The 25,332-nt window shown below is 40.0% G+C and overlaps 1 protein-coding gene across 1 annotated transcript; it reads left to right on the forward strand.

Annotated features, from left to right (window-relative positions):
• The first annotated feature begins 2,828 nt into the window (after positions 1 to 2,828).
• LOC137781903 (cysteine-rich secretory protein LCCL domain-containing 1-like) lies at positions 2,829 to 13,756 on the forward strand. Its single transcript, XM_068570915.1, has 14 exons — positions 2,829 to 3,095; positions 6,810 to 6,928; positions 8,054 to 8,186; positions 8,538 to 8,653; positions 8,947 to 9,047; positions 9,316 to 9,483; positions 9,592 to 9,652; positions 9,857 to 9,923; positions 10,186 to 10,316; positions 10,398 to 10,441; positions 10,550 to 10,622; positions 11,052 to 11,121; positions 11,562 to 11,695; positions 11,910 to 13,756. The coding sequence occupies exons 1-14, from the start codon at positions 2,829 to 2,831 to the stop codon at positions 11,959 to 11,961; spliced, it is 1,536 nt and encodes a 511-aa protein (XP_068427016.1). The 3' UTR covers positions 11,962 to 13,756.
• The last annotated feature ends 11,576 nt before the right edge of the window (positions 13,757 to 25,332 follow it).

The following is a 25,332-nucleotide window of genomic DNA, read 5'->3' on the forward strand; positions in this document are numbered from 1 at the left end:
ACATGATCACCAAAGCAAATCAATGTTGTGTGGCATGTAAGTGCACACAGTAGTAATCATTTAAAACTGTGGACGTTACCAGATTTTTTAACTAGGTGGAATAAGGGCAACGGTGGTATGACAAAGGACAAATCGTAGTGACAATGTTGTGTGTTAAACCAAATGAAACAGAAGCCAAATATTTGCTTTTTATGTTTCAGCCATTTCAGTCATTTTGTAGCAGTAGACACGGCTTGGGATGTTTGAGTTGGTGCTGAAACAACTGTTTGATAACCTGATTGGTTGATTGGCAGAAAGTCAGCCGGAAACCATCTTTACAACCACTTAATCCATTCCTGACATGTTCTTTTTTTGTTTGTCTTTTTGACATTTTGATGGACATTTACTTTGGTAATGTAAGGTGCTGGTAGGTGGGTTTGTGTGAGAGTGGTTTAAATACATACTATGTTTACAGAACCTATGAAAGCAACAGCTGCAGAGCCATCTATGACACAGGCCGTGCCATAATGTGATCTCACCAGTACGCACACTATCTTATATTTATTATCATTCTGCTGTGACTTGTTGCACACCTGTTTCATTCCAGTATCTCAAGTAGCAATGTGCATTGTTTTATAAGTTTCTCCACATTTCTCCACCTCGCCTTAGGACCTCAAGACCAATTCAGAAGTCTCATTTGTGCTGATGGACAGTCGGAACCGAGTGTGTTGGAGCAGAGGAAGCACAGAGAGAGAGAGAGAGAGAGAGTGCACTCGCACACACGCACACACACACACACACACACACACACACACACACACACACACACACACACACACATCCCAGAAACTTTCACAAATGTTCTAGTGTATGTAAAAGGCAGATGAATCAGTTCTTTGTGGTCGCGTCGCAGGGGGAATACTGGCCACCCTGCTGGCAGCCGCTTCCATTCTCTCTCTCACACACACACACACACACACACACAAACACACACACACACAGTAAAGGTCCCGAATAGGATCTCAGATCAGCCCTCGAGGAAAAGGAACACGCAAATGTTCATGAATGGGATGTTTGATGCGAATAATTTCCCACTGTTTTGTTTTTTTGCGAGGACACCATACAAATATATGACTGCAAACAGTGTTCATGCAGAATATGTACAGTGACTCCTGAAGAAATGTCTCTGATTGTGATACAAAGTGAGACTAAATGGAATCAGTAGTGCATATTTGTCTTCCTAATCCTTAGGAATTGGCATTATCTAATATATCATATATGCATATATATATATATATATATATATATATATATATATATATATATATATATATATATATATATATATATATATATATATGTATATATATATATGTGTATATATATGTATGTATTTTCATAGGCCAATAGCTAGTTTTGACCATGTGTTCCTGTCAAACAGAAATAAAGAATTCTGGGAAAAATAAAAAAAAGTGCAATCTTTTTTGTAACAGGAGTGGGCTGCTCTCGTAACATCGACAAGTTTACTTTCACGTCACTTCTAGTGCAATCAGGTGCCTACTCAAATAGATCAGCCCTGGAGTTCCAACGTGTGTGTGTGTGTGTGTGTGTGTGTGTGTGTGTGTGTGTGTGTGTGTGTGTGTGTGTGTGTGTGAGTGAGTGAGAGAGAGAGAGAGAGAGAGAGAGAGAGAAGGAGAGAGAGGGAGAGAGAGAGAGATGGGGGGGTACAGGAAAGGGGAGCAGGCTCGAGGGTCTGTGGAGGCGTGGTCCTGTGGGTTGTGCGTTGCTCAGTTAAGCGCAAATTTGGCATATATATGCAAAATGAGCAGCGGCCCCAAAAAGCCAGTAGCACGCGGAGCCAGCCGAGGAATTCAACAGGTACCTATAGACATCTCCCTCTTCTCTGACACTCTTCCAGCGCGGATGTACTGACTGCATTGGACTCATTCTGTGTGATGGATGGAATTGAAGGCTCCACGGATTGAACAACGGCCACTCTGCAGGAATCTCTGCCATCTGGAATACTGCACCTAGGAGATATATTTAGATCCTTTTGGCGCAATTTAAAGGTAAACTTGCAGCAGCCTACAGTAAAATAACATTAATTTGGACCTTTGTGTGTAAATGTGTCACCTACATGTGAGATTACAGCCTAATAACGTTTTGCGTTTTAAAAAAAAATCTATACTATTTCTAGAATCATTTTGACTATGTCCTCTCTAACTTGTTATAACTTGTCTATAACTTGTTATTTGAAAGTATTTATTTTGTACAAAAGACTATTTAGATCTTGGAGTGATCATTCATTAAAAGATATTAAGATAACAATTATGATTGAATCTGTTTATAAAGAATCTGCCTCTTTCAGCACATGTTGGCAAGTACAGTACAGTAGCTCCCGCATGTGCAACTGAATCTCGTTCGTGTGAAAACTTGGTCCACACTGGTCCTACTGTGCGTAGTGATGCAGTGACCCGCAGATGCACTCACGCTGCTGGAAGCTGTATTAGCCTCACTGTTTGAAGTGGAGTCCCCCTATGATTGCAGCATTATTTAAACAGTGACAGAGGACAGATTCAAGGTGCCTTTGGGCTCTTTTATAAAGATGCTGTAGTGCAGGTCAGCTTGCTAAGAAGGGGAGTAATGAATGTGTGCATTGCTTGATGTACATTTAGGCTGGAGTCCAAAAAGAGAAGGTGGCCAAATAATGAGCTAGTGTAATGATGACCTTGTTGGTGCAACAACAGGTAAGCGTGAACCCAAACTCATGCTATTCTGCTCGAATATTCCCTATCTCTATTTTGCAGACATAAAAAAGTGTTCCATTCAGCAGCAGCATTCTGCCCGTCATGAAGAGGTCTCTTCCTTTCCCCGGCTGGGTTGGAGCAGCGAGCTTGTTCCTGTGTTTAACCCACACCGTCCTGGCCGTGGTCCTTAACAACTCCACGCGGCTAGAGTCCATCCTGAACAAGTACAGTGACAGGGACGAGGAGTGGTGGAGGGCCAGGTCGAGGGGGAGGAGGGCCATCAGCGAGGGCGACATGCACCTCATCCTGGACTTGCACAACAAGCTGCGGGGCCAGGTCCACCCGCCTGCCTCCAACATGGAGTACATGGTAGGTGCTGAGGGCACATATGCTGTCAGTAAATCTCATCACACGAATCATCAAGTATCAAAAATATGACCCTGCATACTATTCTGTTTTAGATTTAACACCACCACATTAGTTTAAGTCAGAATTAAATTGGCCTTGGGCAGTTCTTATCCTTGCCATTGACAGTTTTGGTGTTATGCATTGATCTCTAGGAAAAGGGCACGTTTAAAAAATACCTTTAAAAGTGGTATCTTTTTTAGCCCTTTCAAGTAAACCAAAAACATAAGAGGCTGGGTTGCACAGTGTGTTATCTACACTACTTGATAGTTTGTTTGGCTAACTAGCTTACCCACAGTCGTAACCCCACTGTTACTTACAATGCCAAAGAGCACATCCATTACTAACTTTGTTGTATTTGTTTGTTGAGTTGATGGTCAAAAAAAAGAACCACTGTGTTTAAGCCTGTCCTGGATGCTATCAAAGTTTAGGCTAACGTTAGAAGCTCTATCCTGCTCCTATTGGATTTGGCGAAGTTTAAACACACATTTTCCAAACGAGTTCACATTTGATGTAAGCTGAGCAATGAAACAACTTAATACTCAACCTTACTAGCTACACACTGCAACAACAACAGGAACTCTGTTTCATTCATGTCCATGTTTTCGACACATCATCATGGTAAGGATGCAGATTTTTATCTGACCCTTTCTTGAAAAACCTTTCTGACTTCGACTGCCAGTGTAGCTCTGCCAGCTAAAAACGGTGGAGTAGGGGAGTAGAGGAGGAAAGACGGAGAGAACAATCTGCAATCCAAAGCCACCATCTGGCTCGCTATAGCATCTGCCTCCTGCTTGCCCGGCCTCGTTGACCCTGGCCCATTTCCAGCTTTCACCCCCGCAGTGTTGTCCTGCCCTCTACTTCAACCAAACTTCCCTCCCTCCCTTCCTTCCTGCTCTGCGTCTCCTTACTCTGTTGTTGCAATCCTCCTCATGCTGACTCTTTCTCCATGCCTCACTGTTTTGCCGTCCCGATCTGAGTCTTTTTTTCTTTTCTTTACCCGACTCACTCAAACCCCTGGCCACGGCTGATGTTATCTTTTGTCTGAACCTCCGCGCATCTCATTATGTGCGCCACCGCGGTGAATCTATTTCAAACATGTCGAGCTATGCTGTTTGAAGTGCGGGGCACGGAAGCGTAAATGTATGTTATGTACACTAATCCAGTGTTTCTTCAGCAAGGGATACTATTACTGATGATAATGATGTGGTAAGACCAGGGGCTGATGAGGGCCAAGTATTTGGTTTTCAGATTGCAGGATTTCGGAGGCCAAAGGGGCTGCACTTTCCTTGCAGCTCTGACTTCTTAATTTCATTCTTAAGCTGATCAGGAAATACCTTTAAAGTGCTCTCACGTCCATTCAATCTAAAGCATGTCATCTCTTCTCCAGCAGATTTTTTTTACTGAGATCTCTTTTAAAGGTTCCCAAAATCACAACTTGTAGGTTAAATTATAAACATTTACGTGACACATTCTGCGTACATTAAATTCCTAAAGCATTCGCCCATACTCTGCTGCTGAAACACTGCACATCTTGCAGCAGAGGTGGTCCTAGCAGATGGTTGGAAACAGCTCTGTATTTTGGAACTTAATGCTCTTTGGAATGCGAAACAAGATTGTTACCATGACCTTTCTCCCAAAGGCCGCCGGGCAGTTCATCTTCCTCTTGCTTGATAATTGAGGGTGATGAATAACAAGAACACAGAGAGAATAATGAGCCGGTGGAGATCATTAGTCTCCACTGTAGGTTGTTATTAGTGAAAGCTTTGTGTTAAAGTTGAGCTTCATCATAACCTCCAAGAGTTCGGTAGAGTTGCCTTATGAAAGGCCTTAAGGGTTCAGTGTGTTTGAAACAAACTAAACTCGACCAAGTGAAGAACACAAAGCCTGAGGTAAAAATCCAAAGTCACAGAGAAGGCCGAGACATGATAAAGTCTAAAAATGGGACGCAAGAAAAGACCTTAAGAGAAAAGTTTACATTCCTACATATTTTCCCACGTCAGCCTCCATGGCCATCAGTAAAAGTTTAAGTGCTTGTTGTTTTGTTGATTCTAGAAAGATACATTGTCAGACACAGTTTACCCTAATTTCAGAAAGGTGTCAAGGATGGGGATAGCAATCATGCTGTATTGATGACTTGAAACTAGGATTTACATCACATTTACTCAGGTTTGCAATGTTTACTGAGGTATTAAATCAAGTAAGAAGTAAGGTCGTCTTTTTATAGACTTCTATACAAACTGACTTTTTAGAAAGACCATTAGAAAGAATGCAGGTTTAAGACACTTCCGCATTGGCTCTACCTGTCATCTGTTGCAACAGACCTGCACCACTGCAGTCCCATGCAAGATGTCAACACAGTGCTTCTTTCAGTCAGACTAAAGGCAACATCTCATTGTAAACCCTGCAAATGTTCGTTCTGTCTGCTATTTACTTCGACTGATAGGCAAATTCAAGCATGTTTGTTGTTTTTCATTTTTTAACAGACATCCATCTCTGGTATTCTTTTTCTCGTGATTTGAGTCAATACATTTTCCAAAGCCTAATGTAATTGAACTTTACCGAAAATACGTTAGCTTTACATGCCAACCTTGCAGGAGGTCAGAGCAGAAAACCACCTCAGTGTTGATATCACAGCCGCATTTGAATTGGGGCCAGAGAAGTAAAGGGCCATGATATCTCTTCTCCAATCAGGCCTGAACAGTAAGCAGCGCCACAGTGAATGGCAACAGTGTGTAAGATCTACCAAACATATGGAACACATTATGGTGGTCAATCAGAGCCGTTACAACTCTACACTCAGGCATTATCCTATTGGTTTTTGACGCGCGATAGCCTTAATGCAACCAAACAGCATGCCAGAGGCAGAGCACACTGCACCTATTCTTCTCCCTCCTCAACAAAGTCAACAGTAAATTAAACCTTGCCGCAACATTTAATTTGCTCAATGCAATAACCTCACTCTGTTCTGATCAAAATAAGTTTCAGGTATTTTGACTTCAAGTAAGTAAAAAAATAAAATAACGGACTCTATTTTTGCTGATTTTTATTTATCAGCTTTTTTTTACAAGACCAAAACTTACTGGAAACAAGCGATAAAACAACCACATTGAATAGTAGCACAAGGCTGCAAGTTGAAGTTGATGTGGTGGTACCTCTCTGTTTTCCTTCTCTCTCATGTATGTGTCTGTGTGTGTGTGTGAGTGAATGTGTGTGCTTAATAGGAGAGGCCGAGATTTGACTATACTGTGTTAAATTTGCAAGAGGCATACATACAGCAACTGTACCTGAAAGGAAAGCGCCGGTTTACTTTGCCTCATGTATTTTAGGTTACTTTCAGATAGGTTTCAGTGGAATTTATGGTACTTACTTTACTCAAAGAGGACCATGAGCTATCTGAAAAGACGCAATTAGTAGCAATTAAGATCACAACAACGGTAAGTGGCCACTTAGCCCTCTTAAATTTTGAGGGTAGTCCAGAGTGGGGTTTCAGGTCTGCAAACATCTGTTGGAGGCAAAGCTGAGTTTAACCTGGAGCCCAAGACTAACTAAAACTAATATTAACATATCTAATGCTTTTGGGGCAAGCTGATTTTGTTATTTTATAGCTAGTTACCCCAGCAGAGTTCATCTCTCCAGAGGCAAATAACCTGTGAGGTTCTGTGGGTGTCTCCCCAGGTATGGGATTACGAGCTCGAGAGGAGCGCGGAGCACTGGGCACATACATGCCGTTGGGAACATGGACCAAGCCACATGTTAACACAAATAGGCCAAAACCTTGGAGCGCATTGGGGCAGGTGTGTATGTACAAAGAAGTGGAGGGAGCTGTGTTTGTATAACTTTATTTTTATTGTTTCTGATATCAGCTTTGATCAGTGAAACAAAACAAATGCACTACGTTGCCTGTTCAAAACCAAACAACAGACGACCAGCCTGCTGTAATTAAGCCGGGTACCTATACCTAAGAAAAAAAGAATGTGTCATAATTTGTAGAAATACCACAAAATTATGTTGTAGGTTATCCACTTAATAATGAATGTGGAAGTATAAAGACCACAAAAGATGAAGAGGTAGAGGACTCCAACAAACTAGCCAGAAGACTGTTTTCCCCGCACATGAAACAGTGGAAGTTAAACTCAGGTACTGTAGATATGGCACATCTGTGGTAATTTTAATCCAAATGATGTTAGCTTAGAGCTGGTAAAAAATAGTGGACTTATATTTGTCAGCTAGACAGAAAACCTGGAGCAACACTAGAATACACTAGGAGTCATGTTTGTAAGTGGTAAATGAAGCTATTGTTTGCTTGCACGCTTAGCTGCCGAACGTCAAAACATGTCAGTGTTAGCATGCTATCTTTGCAGCTTTTATTGTTGTCCTAAAATGGCAACAAAAAAAAAAAAAAGGCAAAAACAAAAGGGTAAATAATGACGACGGTGAATATATTCTCATTAAGTACTTACTGTATGATTCCCAAATTGACTATCTCACCCAGGTTGTGTCTAAAAATAGAAGCCTCGGCCACCATGCACTACACAGGTGTTTTCACTTAAAGTGGCTAATTACGTCTTTTCTCAGAACTGTGAAAAGGTCTAAAAGTTGGGGTGTTTTGTGCTCATGCGTGTTATGGCACCAAAAGCACAGATGTGACTATTGTTAATAATGATGGCAGAGTTACAATGAGTGCCCTATTAAGCCATGCCTGGAAATAGCATAACTTACCATGACGCATGTGCTTTTCCTGCTATGACGCATTCAAAATGGTCTATATGGTCTAATGGACTTTTGGGCTTTAGTAGTCCGTAAAGGGAGATTTTAGACTTTAGCTTCTCATGACATAACTAAACAAACAGGATTTGTATAGAAATGCTTTGTTGTTATACTGTAAAGGACACAGTATAACACGTTCTGTGTGTGTTTAGGGACCGCCCCCCTACCTACCATGTCCAGGCCTGGTATGATGAGGTGAGACACTACAGCTATCCCTACTCCCAGGAATGCAACCCACACTGCCCATTCAGATGTTCTGGACCTGTTTGCACTCATTACACTCAGGTAAGAGCTGATTTTTTCCCCACTAATTCTCAAAGGGTTAACAATGCCTTGAGATCATTTTAGGCTTTTATTTAAAACATGAATATGAAGTTGTGATGATTGAAAAAAAAACAAACAACTAAAAACATTGATAATATTTTGAAAACACTCTATCATGTTCCAGCAATAGCCCACAAAGGTGTTTTTAGTTTCTAAGACTAATTAGAATTCCCAGAAGAGATTCAATCTTTGAAAATGAATACAAACACCTGTGTGAAATATTTTTTGGTGAATAAATTAAATATTTCCTTTAAGCGCCTGAAAAAATTAGCGCCCTCTTATCTGTGTGTGTGTGTGTGTTTACATTTTCAGTTGGTGTGGGCGACTAGCAATCGCATTGGCTGTGCCATCAACGTGTGTTACAACATGAACGTGTGGGGGATGATCTGGACTAAAGCCGTCTACCTAGTCTGCAACTACTCTCCACCGTACGTGTTTGCTTGTTTCAATGTTATGATGTACAACTTACATCAAATGACAGAGATGGAAACAAAAATCATAATTGGAGTAATCTGAGATTCAGTTTTTGGGTTGTTTTTTTTGGTTATAACTCCAAACAAGAGATACAAACAAGATATGAACAGTACAAAAGTCTGTTTACGTGTCTTGGAAAGCATCCGTGTACATGTGGGGAAAGGTGCTAAGTCTGAAGTCCATCTCTTGCTTAAAAAAAACTTTTTGTCAGTTTTTTTCTCCGTAATTGATTGGATTTTTCTTTCAGAGGTAACTGGTGGGGTCATGCTCCATACAAATATGGAGCTCCCTGTTCTGCCTGTCCAGCGAGCTACGCTGGAGGCTGCAGGGACAATCTCTGCTACAAAGGTGGGTCTCGGTCTTGAGTTTTGTTTTTCTTTATGTTTTATCTCCTTACCTTTTTTAATTACCTAAAATTGTTTGCAATAGTTTCACTGAAAGAACGTGGGTTGTTTTTAGTAGTTTACACAATTTGGCAACCCCATGGTCCCCTTCCTGCCGGGATTTTGTCACGGAAATATTGTTTTTAATGTTCCAAGTGTAACGTAAAACACAACTTATGTATCGGTGTAAGACAAAGGAAAGAATCAAATCTAATGTTTGCATGTTTTTTGAGATGGCGGTGTTGACAGGCGCCCAGCTCCTGAGATTGAGGAGACCAACTACATCGAACCGGAACCGGAACCAGTGAGGGACAGGGAGCCCCAACCCAGGGCCCAGACACCAAACCCCTCGCCCAATGACAACCTAGAGAGAAACCAAGTTGTCAGCACAGAGCAGATGTGTAAGGGCGGCTCTCGTCATACCATACCTGTCTGTATGGTGCAGCTTTGAGAGTGTACATTATTTAAAGAGTATTAACAAACAAAGTATCGTTTGTTTGTTGTTTTAGGTCAACAGGTCGACTGTGAGACCAAGCTGAGAGATCAGTGCAAGGGGACAACATGTAACAGGTAAGTGCTCAGGAAAGTGGGGACACTGCAACGGACGGGTGTCAAAATAATGCTGTGCATGCAAATTCTGGAAAACATCTGATGGACCAAGATTAGTTGGTAATTATCAGGACAGTGCAGAGAAAATCAGATAAAACACTGAATTATACTATTATTAGCACAATAGTATGTGCTTATGTTCTCTTTACTATTTCCTGTCCACAGATACGAGTGTCCGCCAGGATGCCTCGACAGTCCTGGAAAAGTTGTTGGGGCTGGATATTATGACATGGTAAGGGAGAAACATGCATCCAAAAAGTGTCCTTTAAAGTTATCATGATCGAAATAGATGTTTCAAGTTGTTTCATTATATGTATTATGCTGGTTGTCACATCATAATTGTTCTATAAGCATTGGCTATTGTAAATGCCAATCTGCTTTTTGTTTTTGTTTTAAAAGGAAACATATGGGGAATCAAATAGTACTGATTTAATGGGAACTTTAGGATATTCTTTTTCGCCCATTAATATTCACATCTTTGTCTTTTACTGCAGCAATCCAGCGTGTGTGGAGCTGGGTTACACTCTGGTGTTATTGACAATGATGGAGGATGGCTAGATGTGACCAGACTGGGCAGAAAGCAACAATTTACTAAGTCATACAAGAATGGTATTCAATCAATTGGGTATGAATCAGTCTCTCTTTCTCTATTAGAGTATTAAGCAAAACAGACCAAAACGTAATGCAGCTTTCTTTAAACTCACAGGAAAAACAGAAGTGCAAATTCCTTCAAAATAGATTTGGTGCCTGGTAAGGAGCCTACAATATTGTTTTCACTTTAAGGACACAGATAGTCAGATGTTGTCTGTATACAGAAATACTGCAATTTTGCTGTGCTAATTTTTCCTTTTTTCCCAGTCAAGGCCCTATCATGCGACACCACCGTTGCCCTTTTCTGCCCTTTCAAGAAACCTGTACGACACTGCCCCAGGTAACGTTCTGCTTTAAATCTGTTCACTCAGGGGACTGAAAACATCTCAATGTTTGAATTAAATCACAATCGGCTGAGCCAATGAGTCACACCAGTTCGGTGTTTGGCACATGTGACCTGCCAAATTCAAAGAAAAGTAGGAAAACTAACCTAAAGACAGAGTAAGCTAAGATACCATTAGCCTCTCTGCTAACCTTAGCGCTTGAGGCATTTTCGCCTTGATCTTGGCAAAGGTTTCCTGGTTTGCCATTCAGAATCTTATATTCAACCACCTGTACGTCTTCAATTCTGCCTTATTAGTGTTAACTCAACCAATGACATTATTTTGGCCTCCAGATACCTCTGCCTTCCACACAGTGACATCATACAGTAAATACAGTGTATATCCTTAAATTTAAGACCTAATGTGATCCCTGTTTTTTTCCTCAGGTCGTATTGTCCCAGGAACTGTCTGCGTGACAGTCAGGCCCGAGTCATTGGGACAAAATACTACTCAGATGTAAGTTCTTGTCACTCAGTTTTCATAAGTTCACTTTTCAATGATTTGTTAGAAAAACTAGAGCCTATTCACAGCAGACATTTTTACTTATCATAGCACAGGTTTAATTAACAACATTCACAATAGTTTTATTCAAGTGCAAAGGCCTAGATCACACCAGACGGCTTCAGCCCCAATTTTCCACTCGCTGAGCTCCTTGACTAAAGCCCCAGATCAGAGGCAAACCGGACATGCGTAACCAATGATGTTTTGGGATTCAACCAAGGATTTCACACTGATTCATCAAATACATGTTACAACCCATTAATACAAAGGTGTCAATTTATCCACACTATAAGGGATTAAATTATGTTTATTCTCTAAAGAACAGTGGGAATTCTTCTTGTAATTTGTTTCTTATTAGAATGATTTGATGTAACAACTTTTTTTTTTTCTCCCAGAAATCCAGTATCTGCCGAGCAGCTGTTCATGCTGGAGTGATCAAGAATGAGTCAGGAGGGTACCTCGATGTGATGCCTGTGGATAAAAGGAAGCAGTACAGCGGCAGCTACCAGAACGGCATCACCTCAGAGAGGTATGATTCATTAATTGTATTTTATTTGATATGGAGTTGAACGATGTTTTGATTTCAAATTTCAACCTGTAACTCCCTCTGTTAGTGTGATGAGCAAATTTCAATCGTTAAAATACCTCTTTATGTCAAAAGCTTTTATTGCTGTGACAAAATACCACGCCATTGTTTCTTTTTTTACCACCACTCTATTGTCTGCGTTCCTTTCTTTTTCCAGCCTACTGAACCCAACAAGTGGAAAAGCCTTCAGAGTGTTCGCAGTCATCTGAAAAAACACTCTCAAAGGACACAGTGTCATCCAACATGGCCACTTCACATCCAGCAAACCCACTCATTATCATCTTGCAACCTGTAATTACAGTCATTGCGAGGGTAATTCATTCGGCATCTGATGCACGGCAAAGTGTAACATGGCTTTACTCAAGGTTTCCCCTCTAAGTTTTGTCATAAGCAAATTTGTGTCAAATTATCTTTTAGCAAAGGCTGTTTGGTAAATGAGGATTTGGGTTGTCTTTAGCATTATGTCTCTCCTACATCTTTAGTGCTGACTGTAATAACCACATTGGGCTGCCATGCATCTTTCTGACATGATATTATGACTTCATGTTTTTTTTTATCACTTAAAGCAGAATATACACCACCAGACTTAGCGCTGCTCTAAATGCCCACCACAATTTCAGAATGTGAAGGTCAAAATATAACCTCAGACATTTTACTAAAGTAATTTTAGATGTAGTATAGCTCATCTCCATGTAGACACACATAAATAATGGGGCAGTCAGATACAGTCATAAAATCTATCTTGGCGTCTTGTGGAAACAAGATTAGACGGCTATTTAGTCAAAACAGCAGGGCTGAAATGAACTCCTTGGGTATTTTATGCCCATTACACTAGCCCAAAACACCGTCTTGTATATATTCTATGGAAGACCAAAAAAGTGTTTTTTACTTTTCTTTGTGTGAGTAGCATTTATTGTTTTACTTTAACTGGACTTTTTTAACGTGTGTGATCTGAATTATTTGGTCTTCAGTTTGTAAAACAATTTATTTTCCTTTGAGTACACAAACTAACGAGACCATATTCCTGCTTCACATCCGTTTAAACATCTAATCATTAGATTGATGTTAGATTGAGCTGTTTTCCATTTCATTGGTACGGGATATTTGTAAAAACTATGATTTCCATAATATTTTGCAACGACAATAACCACCACTGCAATTCACCTTCATTGACATGAATTATATTCTACTTCTAGAAAAGATTATGCCAAATGTTATTGCAAAAGTTGCAATAGGATGATTATTTTTGATGTTGATTATCTATGCATAGTACATAAACTCTGGCTATTGAGCGGTTATGGTTAGGCAATTTAAAGGCTGCCTAGAGAGAACGTTTTTAAAGCTAACAATAACTAATTGATGTTGGTCTGGAAGCGAACCCCGGTCTCTGGTAGTCAGGCGCCACACAAACCCATCAATCACGGCACGTCCACAAACTTATAGTATCCACAATTTACGTGAGCTGTTTTGCAGCATCATGTGTGTTTGGAATGATCCATGTGGGTTTATTTCATATGTAGCATATTGAATATTTAATGATCATATCATGCTTCTGTTCAGCTATTAAATCTGTGCCACCATAAATCAGGCAATGCACACAAGGAGAGGGATTTTTTTTAAATGTATTGAATTCCTTTTAAGTCAGATTTTGGCCTCCACATATTACTTTTTGTCACAGTGGTTATATACTATATGAAAAATACAGGCAGTAAAATACAGATTGTATATTTTTGTACATAATAATGATGTAAATAATTTTGAACACTTTGCTATGCAATGCTTGCTCCTGTTGCTTTTTTCATTAACATTTCTAACACATTGCCAGTCATACAAAGTAATACGGTGCTGAACCAGATTCTGCATGCAAATCATATATTTGTCACTCAAGCGTTTATTTCATTATATTCATATGTTTGTAAATATTGTGTATGTAACATATTGTATTATTTTATGCTGCATTTCCCAGCTTTTGTTAATAGATTTATATAAATGGACCCTGGCTGGCCAGGAATGTGCATGGCAAAACTACAATTAAATTACTTGGAGATTAAATTCAGATGTGTTTTTGTGTAATTTCTTATTGTTTTAAAGAGTCAGTGTTATAAAATCACTAAACTATATTCTCTGGTTCAGGATGTGTCAGAAAATACTAAACCTCAATTCTACAAACCCCAAGTTACAGGCTTGACTCTGATCCTCAGGTTACATTGTATTATAATACACTTGTTTTCATTTTTTGTGGACTTTGGTTGCAGACATATGGTTGAGTGGCCACGTTATTTTAATATCAGTCCCTATAGCATCCAGATAGCCTTAGGCATCTGGGCATTAACATTTCAACAACGTCTCAAATTCCACTGCGGATCAACACTTTCATGTGGACTTTTTTTTTAGAAAGCTGCGGGTGTTTCCAGGAACTGGGGAACACAGAGGAAGAGAAAACTGGTGGTTTCAGGTCCAGGGAGGAGATCTTATCTACAAGTTGGATTTGCATTTTTCAAGTTACGGGAAAAAAAAGTTGTCAGTGCAGTCGAAAAAGGAGATGTCATTACAGTCCTACCGGTCTGATTTAAAGAAACAGTTCACCCCCCCAAAAAAAATTACCTTTACCATCTTCTGCGGGACTGCAAGCACAGCCAGAATCTGTCTGTATATTGGTGGAATATGTCCAATGATTCTAGTGCGTTGTATCTTCTTTCAATAGTATTAATTATTATATTTCATCCAGCAAAATATTTTGTTTCATTTGATATCTGTTGGCCTTTAAAAAACAATTAAATACAAAAAAAACTCTGACGTTTTGTTAAACTCAACAGCAAAGTGTCTTTCCAGATTTCGTGACTCGGTTAGATGATCAATAACTTTTTTGGAGCAGTTTCATGTCGTTTCCTTCTACTTTAGTACACCCACCAATCGAATCACTGCACACAACGAAGCCTGCGTCTACTTATGGACGAGAGGTTTGTTTATAGCAAACCGGTACTGCAAGCTCACTGAGCACTGCTGAGGTGGCTAAAGGGCAAAGCCCTACATGTTTACGTATTGCAAAGTCACAAGAACAGGAGGGAGAGCAAACTGTTTTTTGACCGCAGTGAAAGAGTTTTTGAAAGACTAAACACCAACAAATATGGACTGAAGCACGATTTGTTTGTCTTTTTTCAATAAGTGTTGACTTTTCGACTTTCGCTCATACAAGTCTGAAACAATCCAACGCAACCTCCATGCGCAATACACGGATGCATACTGGGATGACTCATAAATGAAGATATTGATAAGAGGAAAAACATTTTTTCTAATTTTGGGGCTGACTGTCTCTTTAAGATTTTGTTTTTGTTCAAACCCAAATGCCTAAAGTAATATCCCGACAATTCAATATTCAGTACATTTGACCTGATGGGAATACTATAGTCTTACAAGTTTTAACCCATCTTGATCTCACCATCACATTGACTATCCCACACTGCATCTCATTGTAGCCTATCAACACAAGCTCTACCCTCGCCCAAGTTCATTGAACACTATCTCCCCTTGGTTGTCTGGTGGGTCTCCTACTTTGCTCACTCTAGTCTCTACCTTAACCCCCCGATCCCCGACCCATGGACATTTCAGTCAGAATAGCTGGCTCCTCCTTGAAAGTCAAACAAAAAGGTCTGAATCCAGCTATCAGCAAATTATGAAAACATACATTTTTCAAAACGGTCAATCATGCCCTGGTGCTCTAGGATACACATTTAAAACCTAAAGGGCTATTTGGGGGCCATTTGCGACTTTGAGAATTTTGAAAAGCGCTATATAAATAAAATGTATTATTATTATTATTATTATTTAAATATTTTAAGTCTCGTGCCTAAAATGGATCAAATAAAACATGTTGTTATTGATTCAAACCTGGACTTTGATTCTGAAACGTGGCTACATATAAACTCGCCCTCTGTTGCTTTAAATGTACGCAAACACAACATGTATAGACAACACAACAGACTGAGTGGTAAAGGAGGGGAGTAATTGTTTACATTAAAGAACACTTTAATTGTAACCAGATTGAGTGACAGGTGATATCAACATGGAATGTATTGGTCTGAAAGTGTCACTATCAACTCAAATGTCTCTCACTCTTATCTGTCTCTAAAGACCACCGTCGTTCAAATGCGAATTTTATGAACAGCTTGATTCTATGTTAAAAGAATGTGACTTTGACAAAGAGGTTATATTAATGGGAGATTTTAATGTAAATTGGGAGGATAAGTCTGTAGGAAAATCCCTAAAACGTACGATTGATTGTTTTAATAATAATTGTTTTTAATATGACTCAGATCACAAACCAAACAATTTCCTCTTGTTGCTATTGATATTTTTTGTGCTAATATTCAAAAGTATGACAATTTTAAGAACTATAAGATACTCAACTGGGAACATTTGACCAGTAATCTGCTTTAGACATGATGTCCTTCTGAACCCTCAATTCAGTAATTAAGTTATTAAGAAATGGACATGGCCCTTTTTCGTGAATTTATATCACATAAAGAAATTATGAGCGAAGATGAAATATGCTGGATTGGGGCGGGTCTCCTGGAGAAAAAGGGCAAGCATCGCAGTGCTGTCAAAATTCACACAACCCTGTTACAGAAGTGACCATTGGCACAGGACCTCTGTGATCTGCTGCAGTCAGTTAGCCAGCCAGTCAGTTAGAAAACAGTCAGTCCGCCATCATGCGAACCAATTCAAGTTTTTTCCAAGCATTTAGAGTCGGCGGGCAACACAATTTTGTTTCTACGTCATAACGCTCAGTCAGACAGGCAGCTAGTTTGATCAGACAAATAGTCACCCACTCAGCCAAAAAGTCCATTACAGTAAACCAGGCTTTCATTCAGGCAAAAGATTGTCAGGCTTTTCAGGATACTGGTTTTAAAGGAAACTGGAAACACCTTTTTCTTACACAGAGGCAATTGATGATTAATATGGCATTGACAGAACAGTTGTAGTTGTTTGATTAGTTAATAATTCAAATAATTCTTGATTTTCCTTCAACTACCTTTTTAGCATAATAGAAAAAATAGTTTTTTTTATAGAGAAAAATAAAACGTGTCCTAAATTAGAAAATTCAGTGTTTTAGAGTTTGAGAACTTTCCAATTTTCCATATTTTTTTTGCCTTGAATGTGTGGATAGCGTTGGATATTCTATCTGACATCTGAAAAAAGCATTGCAACAAATTTTACCATGTTTAGGTTAGGCAGGAGGCATGGGTTTTTGGTAATGGCTGATAAAAGTTCTGCAGTTAACACAAACTTAAGAGTTTGGGTCTATGATATAAAATACCCGACTTGTGAATTTTGAATCTTAAAAAAAGACGGTTTCCAACAAGTGGCTAAATGAGACAGCATAAATTGTGTAAACTCATTGCTCATGCAACCATGGTGTAGTTTGTTTGCAACCTAAAGTTAGCTTAGATTCCCTGGCAATTGCATTGCCCTTTAAATATCTTACAAGTGGTATTTATTTGTGAAAATGATCTTGCTGAACAAATCATGTACGTATCATAAAAGTCAGTTTTCCACAGTTAGTTTTCTGCAACAATCCAAAACGCAGGGTGTCTATCAGGTTGGTCGACAAAAAATCTTCGTACCTACAGCAGTCTATTGTAAAGCAGTATCAAACTATGCGTAACACTTTTAAAATGTTCCTGCATTCATGACAGAGTGTGCAGTATACAAAGGAGCCCAGGTGCACTGGAATTCTGAGTCCCTTGACAAGAAAGGAAACATGGCCCCGTGACCTTGATGCATTGAACTTAGCTGTATAGAACATGGCATTTGGAGTTGGAGGACGTACGCTCCCCTCCGTAACCCACACTGCTCAGCAAGCCACTGCATACGTTGAATGTTTCAGTAAATCTGCATCAGGGTAAAGTAAAGCCTTCAAAATGTTCACTCACAAACCAAACTAAACTGAGTCACCCCACTTTGGCTCTATTTTTTACATCCATACGCATAACTGTCATTTCACGACTCTTTAAACAATGCTAGTTACAGGCCTTGAACGCTTCATCCATAACATTACGCTGTAGGAGGAAAGTATGAGTCTTTTCATAGCAAATGAATAAGTAGTCACGGCTGGTATTTGTGTAAGTCTAACAACAGATTCATGTGATGCCAGTTTTAGCATAAAAACCTTTTTGATTGTGTGTGTTGGTCAGTAAAATACAGAAACGTCCAATGGACGTAGCAATTATGAGGGTTTTTGAGATGTGTTTGAAATTTGGCCACTGCTGGCCGTGCCTGAAACACACCGGGTGTGCATGCCTTTATGTGTGTGTGTGCGTGTGTGTGTGTGTGCGTGTGTGTGTGTTTATGTATGAATACACCCCTGTGGATGAATGTGTAGTTTTGGATTTGTCTGGCATGTGTTGAAGTGAGGCACTCTCTAAATATGCAATCACTTTCATGCTATGTAGCCGGCTCCTCAGGCGGTTAATTCCTGGGCGGACACACACCGTGCATGTGGGCGAACAATCACTGCGGGCAGGATGAGAAGCAATGTGTGTGTGTGTGTGTGTATATGATGGTGTTTGAATGTGTGGTTGGACTTCCTCCTCTTAGCCCTCCACCACTCATAGATTTAGACGTTATTATTTCAACATAGTTAGCAGCTGTGTTTTGGTGGCGAAACATGGCAATCATCTCCCCACTACTGGCTTTTCTATCGGGTTGGGGTGTATTTATAACTGTGGACTGTTTCACTCCAATTTCTCATGACACAACACAGCTGGGGCTTTTCAAAATTACAAAATGTCATTTGGTCGGACTTTATTTGCCCTGATGGAAACGGCATAGCCCTTTCTGTTTAAATGACGAGATCCATCGAGGGATTTGATGAATGTACTCTCTGATAGAAAGAACAAAATGGAAAGTCAAAGAAACCCTGTTTAAACCTGCAACTCACAAACCAGAATATAACTCTGCAACTACATGCTGGTGCAGTTTTGAGAAAACATTAAAATATAGGTAATTTAAATGTTCTTATGATTAAACAAGGCTAAGAGGTGCTTTGAGCTACATCATGGGTGCCCAATACGTCGATCGTGAATGTAGCGCGGGTAGATATTTTGCAATTTTTCAGTCTTTCAAAAACTTTATCGACAAAATACAGCTCCGGGTGTGCAAATGTGTAGGCTCGTTCGAAAGAGCTGCTCTCGTGTGGAATCCAGACGAGAACAGGCGGCCCAGGCAGGGGGCGGAGTAAAAAAACTGGCTTTAACTTTAGCCAGAAGGTTATTGATGTGTATGTTAAATGAGAGAGATGAGTCCAACCAGATGCCAAGTATTTGTAGAAGCTGACAAACTCCATCTCTGAGCCATCAGCACTGTAAATCTTAGGAGAGCTAGGGATGTTGAGGTTTTTTTTTTCTTGGTCAAACAGCACACATTTGGTCTTTTTGGAGTTGAGGAGCAGGTGGAGGTTGTGAAAAGACTATTGGATGGAGATGAGGCTTTGGTAAAGAGTGGACAGTGGAGTGAGGGACCAGCTGAATATATGATGGTGTCATCAGCATACAGATGAATCCTGGAATTTCCACCAGTTTTGGCTACATCGTTAATATAAATGGAGAACAAAGTAGGGCCTAAGATGGAGCCTTGAGTCACACCTTTAGAGATGGTAAGATGTTCAGACATGATGTTTTTGGTCTTCATCCGATGGATACAACCATATTAACACGTGGGCATAGCTAATTAGCTCTAAACACAAAGTACAGTTGAGGCTGATGTGGTAGCTATAGTAATGGACAAATTGAAATGTGATGTTGGTAGATGCAGAGTTTGTGCAAAAATATCTTAGCAATACACCCAGTAGTGGCAAAACAAGGCATAAACCTACAAACCTATATCTGCCCTAGAATGAAATAAATGTAGTAACCTGCTATTATAGAGGTATAAAGGTACTAAATCAGAATTCAGGGCATGTATATATATATATATATATATATATATATATATATATAATGTCTCCACACAGCTCTTAACATGGCTACAGCTAAGCCCACGGATCGCGGCTTACGGTACCAAATGGCGCCGACACAACGCACTAACACAGCTATCAGTGCAAACAGCAGCAACAGTGCTGACAGAGCTAACAGTGTTAACTTGGGGGTAACCGTATTGAGACACCTCCTTACTTCAGTTCAATTCAGTTTCCAAAACACCGTGAGTGTTTTTCTTTTTCGCGCCTACACGTCGTCTCAGCGGGAAACACAGTTGCTGCCAATGCTCTGCCCACTCTGCAAGTGAGTGGGTGATGACAGTTGACAGAAATATATACAAGACAGATATCTCACTCAGTCGTACGTTTTCTAAACTCCCTCGGCAAACATTTCTGTTGGACTGCATACAGTAACCGGTTACAGTTCAATGCAGGTCAGTTCATCTTAAACCTTGTCTACTGCTTGGCACAATCTCCCCGTTCTGCTTTTCTTGCTTGAAGCTACAACTGCCGAGTTTCTTCTTTGCCCTCTTATCGTCCCACCTTCACAAAAGGACTTCCCTTTACCCACTTGGCTGTGATTCCAGCATCTTTGCCACTAATTGTGTTTACCTTTCCTATCTATGGCACTTAATAGTGCCCATCTAATAAGTGTGAGCTGACTAATTACAGATCGAAGGTCGAGGTGTAAAAGGTTTTAAAGCCCGTTCTCCCATTCTGTTATTTGTAGTCATAGTGATTGTTCGTCATAGTGATTGTTCGTCGTAGGCTATAGGAAGAACTGGAGGTAGGCTCAACCAATTTTTTCAAATACTCCATATATTCCTCATTCTTAATTTTTCACCTACACACGTCCTTTGCCTCCATCTTTCTTTTAATTTGCCAGCTGCCACTGTCTTTTCTCCCCCATTAAGCCTTCCACACTCCCAAAGGGACAGAGTTTGGTACAAGTGGTCTAGCTTTTCTTTTTTATTTCAAGATGCTGACATGAAGAAGATAATTGACACAATGTCACCCAGTTGCAGATTGTACTACTTATTTCATGAAAAATAAAAAGCATTTTAGAAGCGTTTTTTAAAAGACGATGAAGTTTGGCTTTCCCAGAGTTCCACACCTTCTACCCACCAAACACATACACGCACACGGACACACACCCACTCCAGCAAATGCTGATGCCAAACTCAAATTATGGGCTTGGCAGTTCTCCCTGTCCTCCCGTTTTGTTGGTAACCCACACACAGACCTCCAGTGCCAGCAGAGTGTGGCAGAGGGTCACTGTTTCCCACAGTCCCACAAATTTTACAGACTTTCTTCTTACCCCCGATCCTCTGCTGTTGGTCCCCACCACCATAGAATTCCCGTAGAAATTTTCCACTCGCACCAAAAATAGTTGCCCGACTGCTGGCAGCGCTCGCCTGGTGCCCTCCTGTCGCTTACGGCAGGCTGAGCACACAGACCAACTATTTTCATTTTAATAGTTGAAATTCACAATGTATTGTGTTCGGGTTTTTTCACTATGACGAATGAACATCCAGTTTTTGTAAAGCGTTTTAGAAAGAGGGAGATGAAATAAAGGAAAATACTACGTGTTCTGGGCATTGCTGTATGTAGAGTGGGCATGTCCCTAAAAAAAGATGAAGAGCGAGGACAAAGTAGGCACTGTATATGATCTTCAATGCTACTATACAGTATACTACTTTGGTCCAAAGTCCCAATTTATTATTAAATGAAAAGCTAAAATTTTAGAATACTATGGTTGAGGGATGCCCACATTGGTGTCTTTACAGCACTCTTTGCAAATATTACACTCTTATAAATGCTCCTATAAAACCTTCCATCCATGGGTCTTAGTCCCAAAATCAAATAATATTTTGCCTCAAAAACATTAAATTTTTGATTTGTAGAAAAAACAGGCCGCACATAAAGAATGAATGAAAGTAAAGAACCAACGTTGGGCGTCTATGTCTCCCATCACCCCGAGATGAGACCGGTCACATCATCTGCAAACAGCAAAGAGCCTGACGTTCTCTGCCTCCTGGCTGCGACTAGATATCTTGTCCATTAAAGTCACAAACAGGACCGGTAATAAAGAGCCGCCCTGGCGGAGGCCAACATCCACCGGGAACGTGTCTGACTTATGACAGAGGACACAAACACAGCTCCAACTGCAGGCGTACAGAGACCGGATGGCACGTTGCATCAGTTCCAGCATGCCATGCTCACATAGCACACCCCACAAAAGCCCCAAAGGGACCCGGTCTTCTCCAAGTCTACAAAGCACATGTAGACTGGTTGGGCAAACTCACAGGATTAATCCAGTAGTTTTTACGTGGGTAAAGAGCTGGTCCCGTTCCACGACCGTGACGAAATCCACACTGCTTGTCTTAAGTTTGGATTTCAGACGTTTTCTACTTCCACTTTATATTAAGTGTATTTGGCTAACACTACACTGCTACTACTAATTCTACTACTACTTCTTAAAGAGCCTTTAAAAAAATGTCAACAGAGAACTGGCCAAAGGTTTAAGCCAGGTCAGATGACAAGAAAACTATCTTAACTTAATGAATGTAGCTTTTCTTTGTGTTTGTGTCTTTTCTTTCTGGTTTCTTATGTCCTTAGAGTAATACTACTTTTCAACCAGTGTTTTTGAGAGAGAGAGAGAATGAAGCCTGTACTTCCTGTCTATTTAATCACTTCACATCACAAACACCATTTCTAAAAAGAGCTCTATGATCCAGTAGAATGAGTATCAAGGAACCTTGGGGTTATTATAACCAACCATAAAGAACCCAAGCTAAAAAAGGTTTGGTACAGAACCACTTGTTTTTATAGCTTGTAAGTTATGCACAGCTCAACAAGACGTTGAAATATTGCTTTATAATAACTGCAATTAATTTGCTGTTAGTATTAATAATTCAAAGCTAGATTTTCATATTAGATGATCAGGAGGAATGAGGACCCTGGAGTCAATCTACAGAGTGAAAAAAAGTGCACCAAGGCCCTGATAAACATGCGTCCGTTCACCCTGATATGCGTTTTGCGGTCCGACAACATAGCGCAGGCAGTTGAAATTTATTCCTCGTGTGATGACACAAGAGGTCGTCCAAACCCTCCAGTATGTTTGCTCAGCTACCTGGTTTTGGACTGGGGGGAGTCAGTAAACAGGTAAAAATGCTACAAATAGAACCTACCCACTTAATATTATAGTCTTGAGGGAGGGCAGCTTGTTCCCCTGTCTGCGTCAGCACTGACCTTTTTGCTGTTTGCTAAAGGGATTTGATTTCAGCCCGAACTCTCTTGCTCCCCCCTAACATTTACACTTAAGCCATCTCAGTGGTATAAAATAGCAGTTTTGTCCACGGAGTAAAAGCTGGGGTAGTTCAGTTGTCGGCCAAGTGATATCACGTCAATGATAAGCTGATTCCTGCAAATGAATGTTTGGCATTTTCAAGGTAATTGGACGTTCTGCATCTTTAAGAAGGCATCTAAAAGCAAGCATATACACTCGTAAACATACACACATGTCAACCGGAGGTCAGAGGTCAGGGTCAGCACAAAACATTGATCGTGTGCCTTCAACAGTGCTGATACTTGTTGTCACAAGTCCTCAAGCCTATGAAGTATGCATTTCTGCTCATCACTACATCCTGCTGTGAACCATTGCTAAAACCTATTTGCACTCTTTCCCCCACTGGTGGCTCATAAAGCTATAAACGTCCTTCCCTCTGAGTTGGACATTGACCGAATGTCTCTGGCTTCTGCCATGTACTGTCAACTTAGATTTTTGACCCTCGATGAACCCACAGCCCCCTCTGCTGGCATTACACAGGCAGACATTGTCACTAGCACTTGTTGCTGTTCATACATGATAAAGAACAGTTTACAATTCTTTCAAAACCTAAAGAGCTGCTTTAGAACAAGAGTTATAAAAATATTAGTCACTTCCACCAAAAAAATGTACGAAGGCTATTATGAATAAAAAGTGAATGCAGACTTTAAATATTCTACAGCTCAGCTCTTTGTCACTTATCTTAAGGCCGAGGAAGGAAACGCAATATGAACAGTTCCATCGTACACCACTTCTCTCAACAAAGCTGAACAAATAGCACTTTTCCTTTGTGGTATCCAGTGTGGCTTTCGTATCTGGGAGATTATCTGGTATCAGGCCAGCAGCAGAAGGGGTGTCTGCAGGTTAAACATGAGTCATGTTTGCTTGCGCTGCTGTTCCAATCCAGCTGCGTCCATTAAGGTCCACTTTTCATGGCACACTATATTTCATGTTAATTATCACATGGCTCAGCAGTTTTGAAATAGGCCGGGGGACGAATTTTCATTCTTCAAAGACAAACATCTGGTCAAACATCTGGGCGGCCTGCATGTTTTTAAATCAAAGATCACTACATCATTTTGTTTAATGAAGTTTACTCAAATTTGATTGATCACCATTTGATACAATTTTAAACTGGGTCGTGATTCCTCTATCAAGCAAATACACTCAAGAAGTGAAGGAGAGAGCTTTCAGATCCAGAGAGAGAAGTAAAGTAAATGTTGTGGACAAAAGAAAGCTGTATTAAGGTAACACTGAACACATGCACACACACAGTCTTTTCTTGATATGTCTGGTAAGGGACAAACATAATCATTAGCACGGTAAATATGAAGGGCACTACTGTATTAATATATGGCTTAGTTTCCACACTGACAAATTGCACAAATAAATAAAGATGTTGCGGTCCCTTTAAGTAACTCCAAGGGAAATTCATGACTTTATCATTTTGAAACTGAAAATGTCACATTAATGCTCATAAAAGGTCCGTCTTTGTTTGCTCGCACATATTTGTCATAATTTATTAATTTATTGGGTAAAGCTGTTTGCTATCACCAGTTTAGGACCAAATTAAAAGCACAACAATCTGTAGTATTAGTGGAAAGTTAAGCTAAACTAAGCAAAGTTTAACACAACAATAATATAAATTTAGTTAAGCTAAGCTAACATAGAATAACATAATCTAAGGCTATGGTTTTGCTAAACTCAAAGATATACTGTGTGTCTCTGTGCAAAGCTAAGAAAGCTTCGGCGAGGTACGGCAGAATATGCTGGCACGGCGAGAAGATAAAGTATCTCTGCTGGCTCACATCTCTGACGAAGTTGCAGCAACAAAGTGTCATTTGGATAAAGGGATCGTACATCAAGAATCCTTTTTTCCCCAAAGACATGTTCAAACGTAATAAAGTAACACTGTATTAACAGTTTTTATCTCTGAGCTCAAAATCTCACAGGATTGTTGGTCGTCTCAAGGCACCTAACCGCAATGCATTGTGGGGCAGTATATGAAGAAATCTAACGTCATGTATTGCAGTGAGCAATCATATCAGGAACCAAACAATGATATGCGTATTAATCTAGCCAGAGCTTACACCTTTCTTAAAATTTCATTATTGTTATTGTTTTGCATTATGATGTCAAAAAAAAAAGAAGAAAATAAGTTTATTAAACTGTAAACGTACAGAACTACATAGTTAAAGTGTGATATAAAAAGTATAATTTGCATTATTTGCTGTATTACCATTCCAGGAAACAGTTAAAACTAGAACTACATGGTAT

This window comes from Clinocottus analis, unplaced genomic scaffold (genome assembly GCF_023055335.1).
Source record: "Clinocottus analis isolate CAN_PGR_092001 unplaced genomic scaffold, fCliAna1.0.p SCAF_11, whole genome shotgun sequence".
NCBI classification, from domain to species: domain Eukaryota; kingdom Metazoa; phylum Chordata; class Actinopteri; order Perciformes; family Cottidae; genus Clinocottus; species Clinocottus analis.

Bases quoted from the DNA above. Each gene is read 5' to 3' on its own strand.
- LOC137781903 (XM_068570915.1), top strand. From the start codon at position 2,829: ATGAAGAGGTCTCTTCCTTTCCCCGGCTGGGTTGGAGCAGCGAGCTTG. The intron at 8,187-8,537 runs GTAAGAGCTGAT...TTACATTTTCAG, and splicing joins TTTGCACTCATTACACTCAG to TTGGTGTGGGCGACTAGCAA. The intron at 9,048-9,315 runs GTGGGTCTCGGT...ATGTTTTTTGAG, and splicing joins GGACAATCTCTGCTACAAAG to ATGGCGGTGTTGACAGGCGC.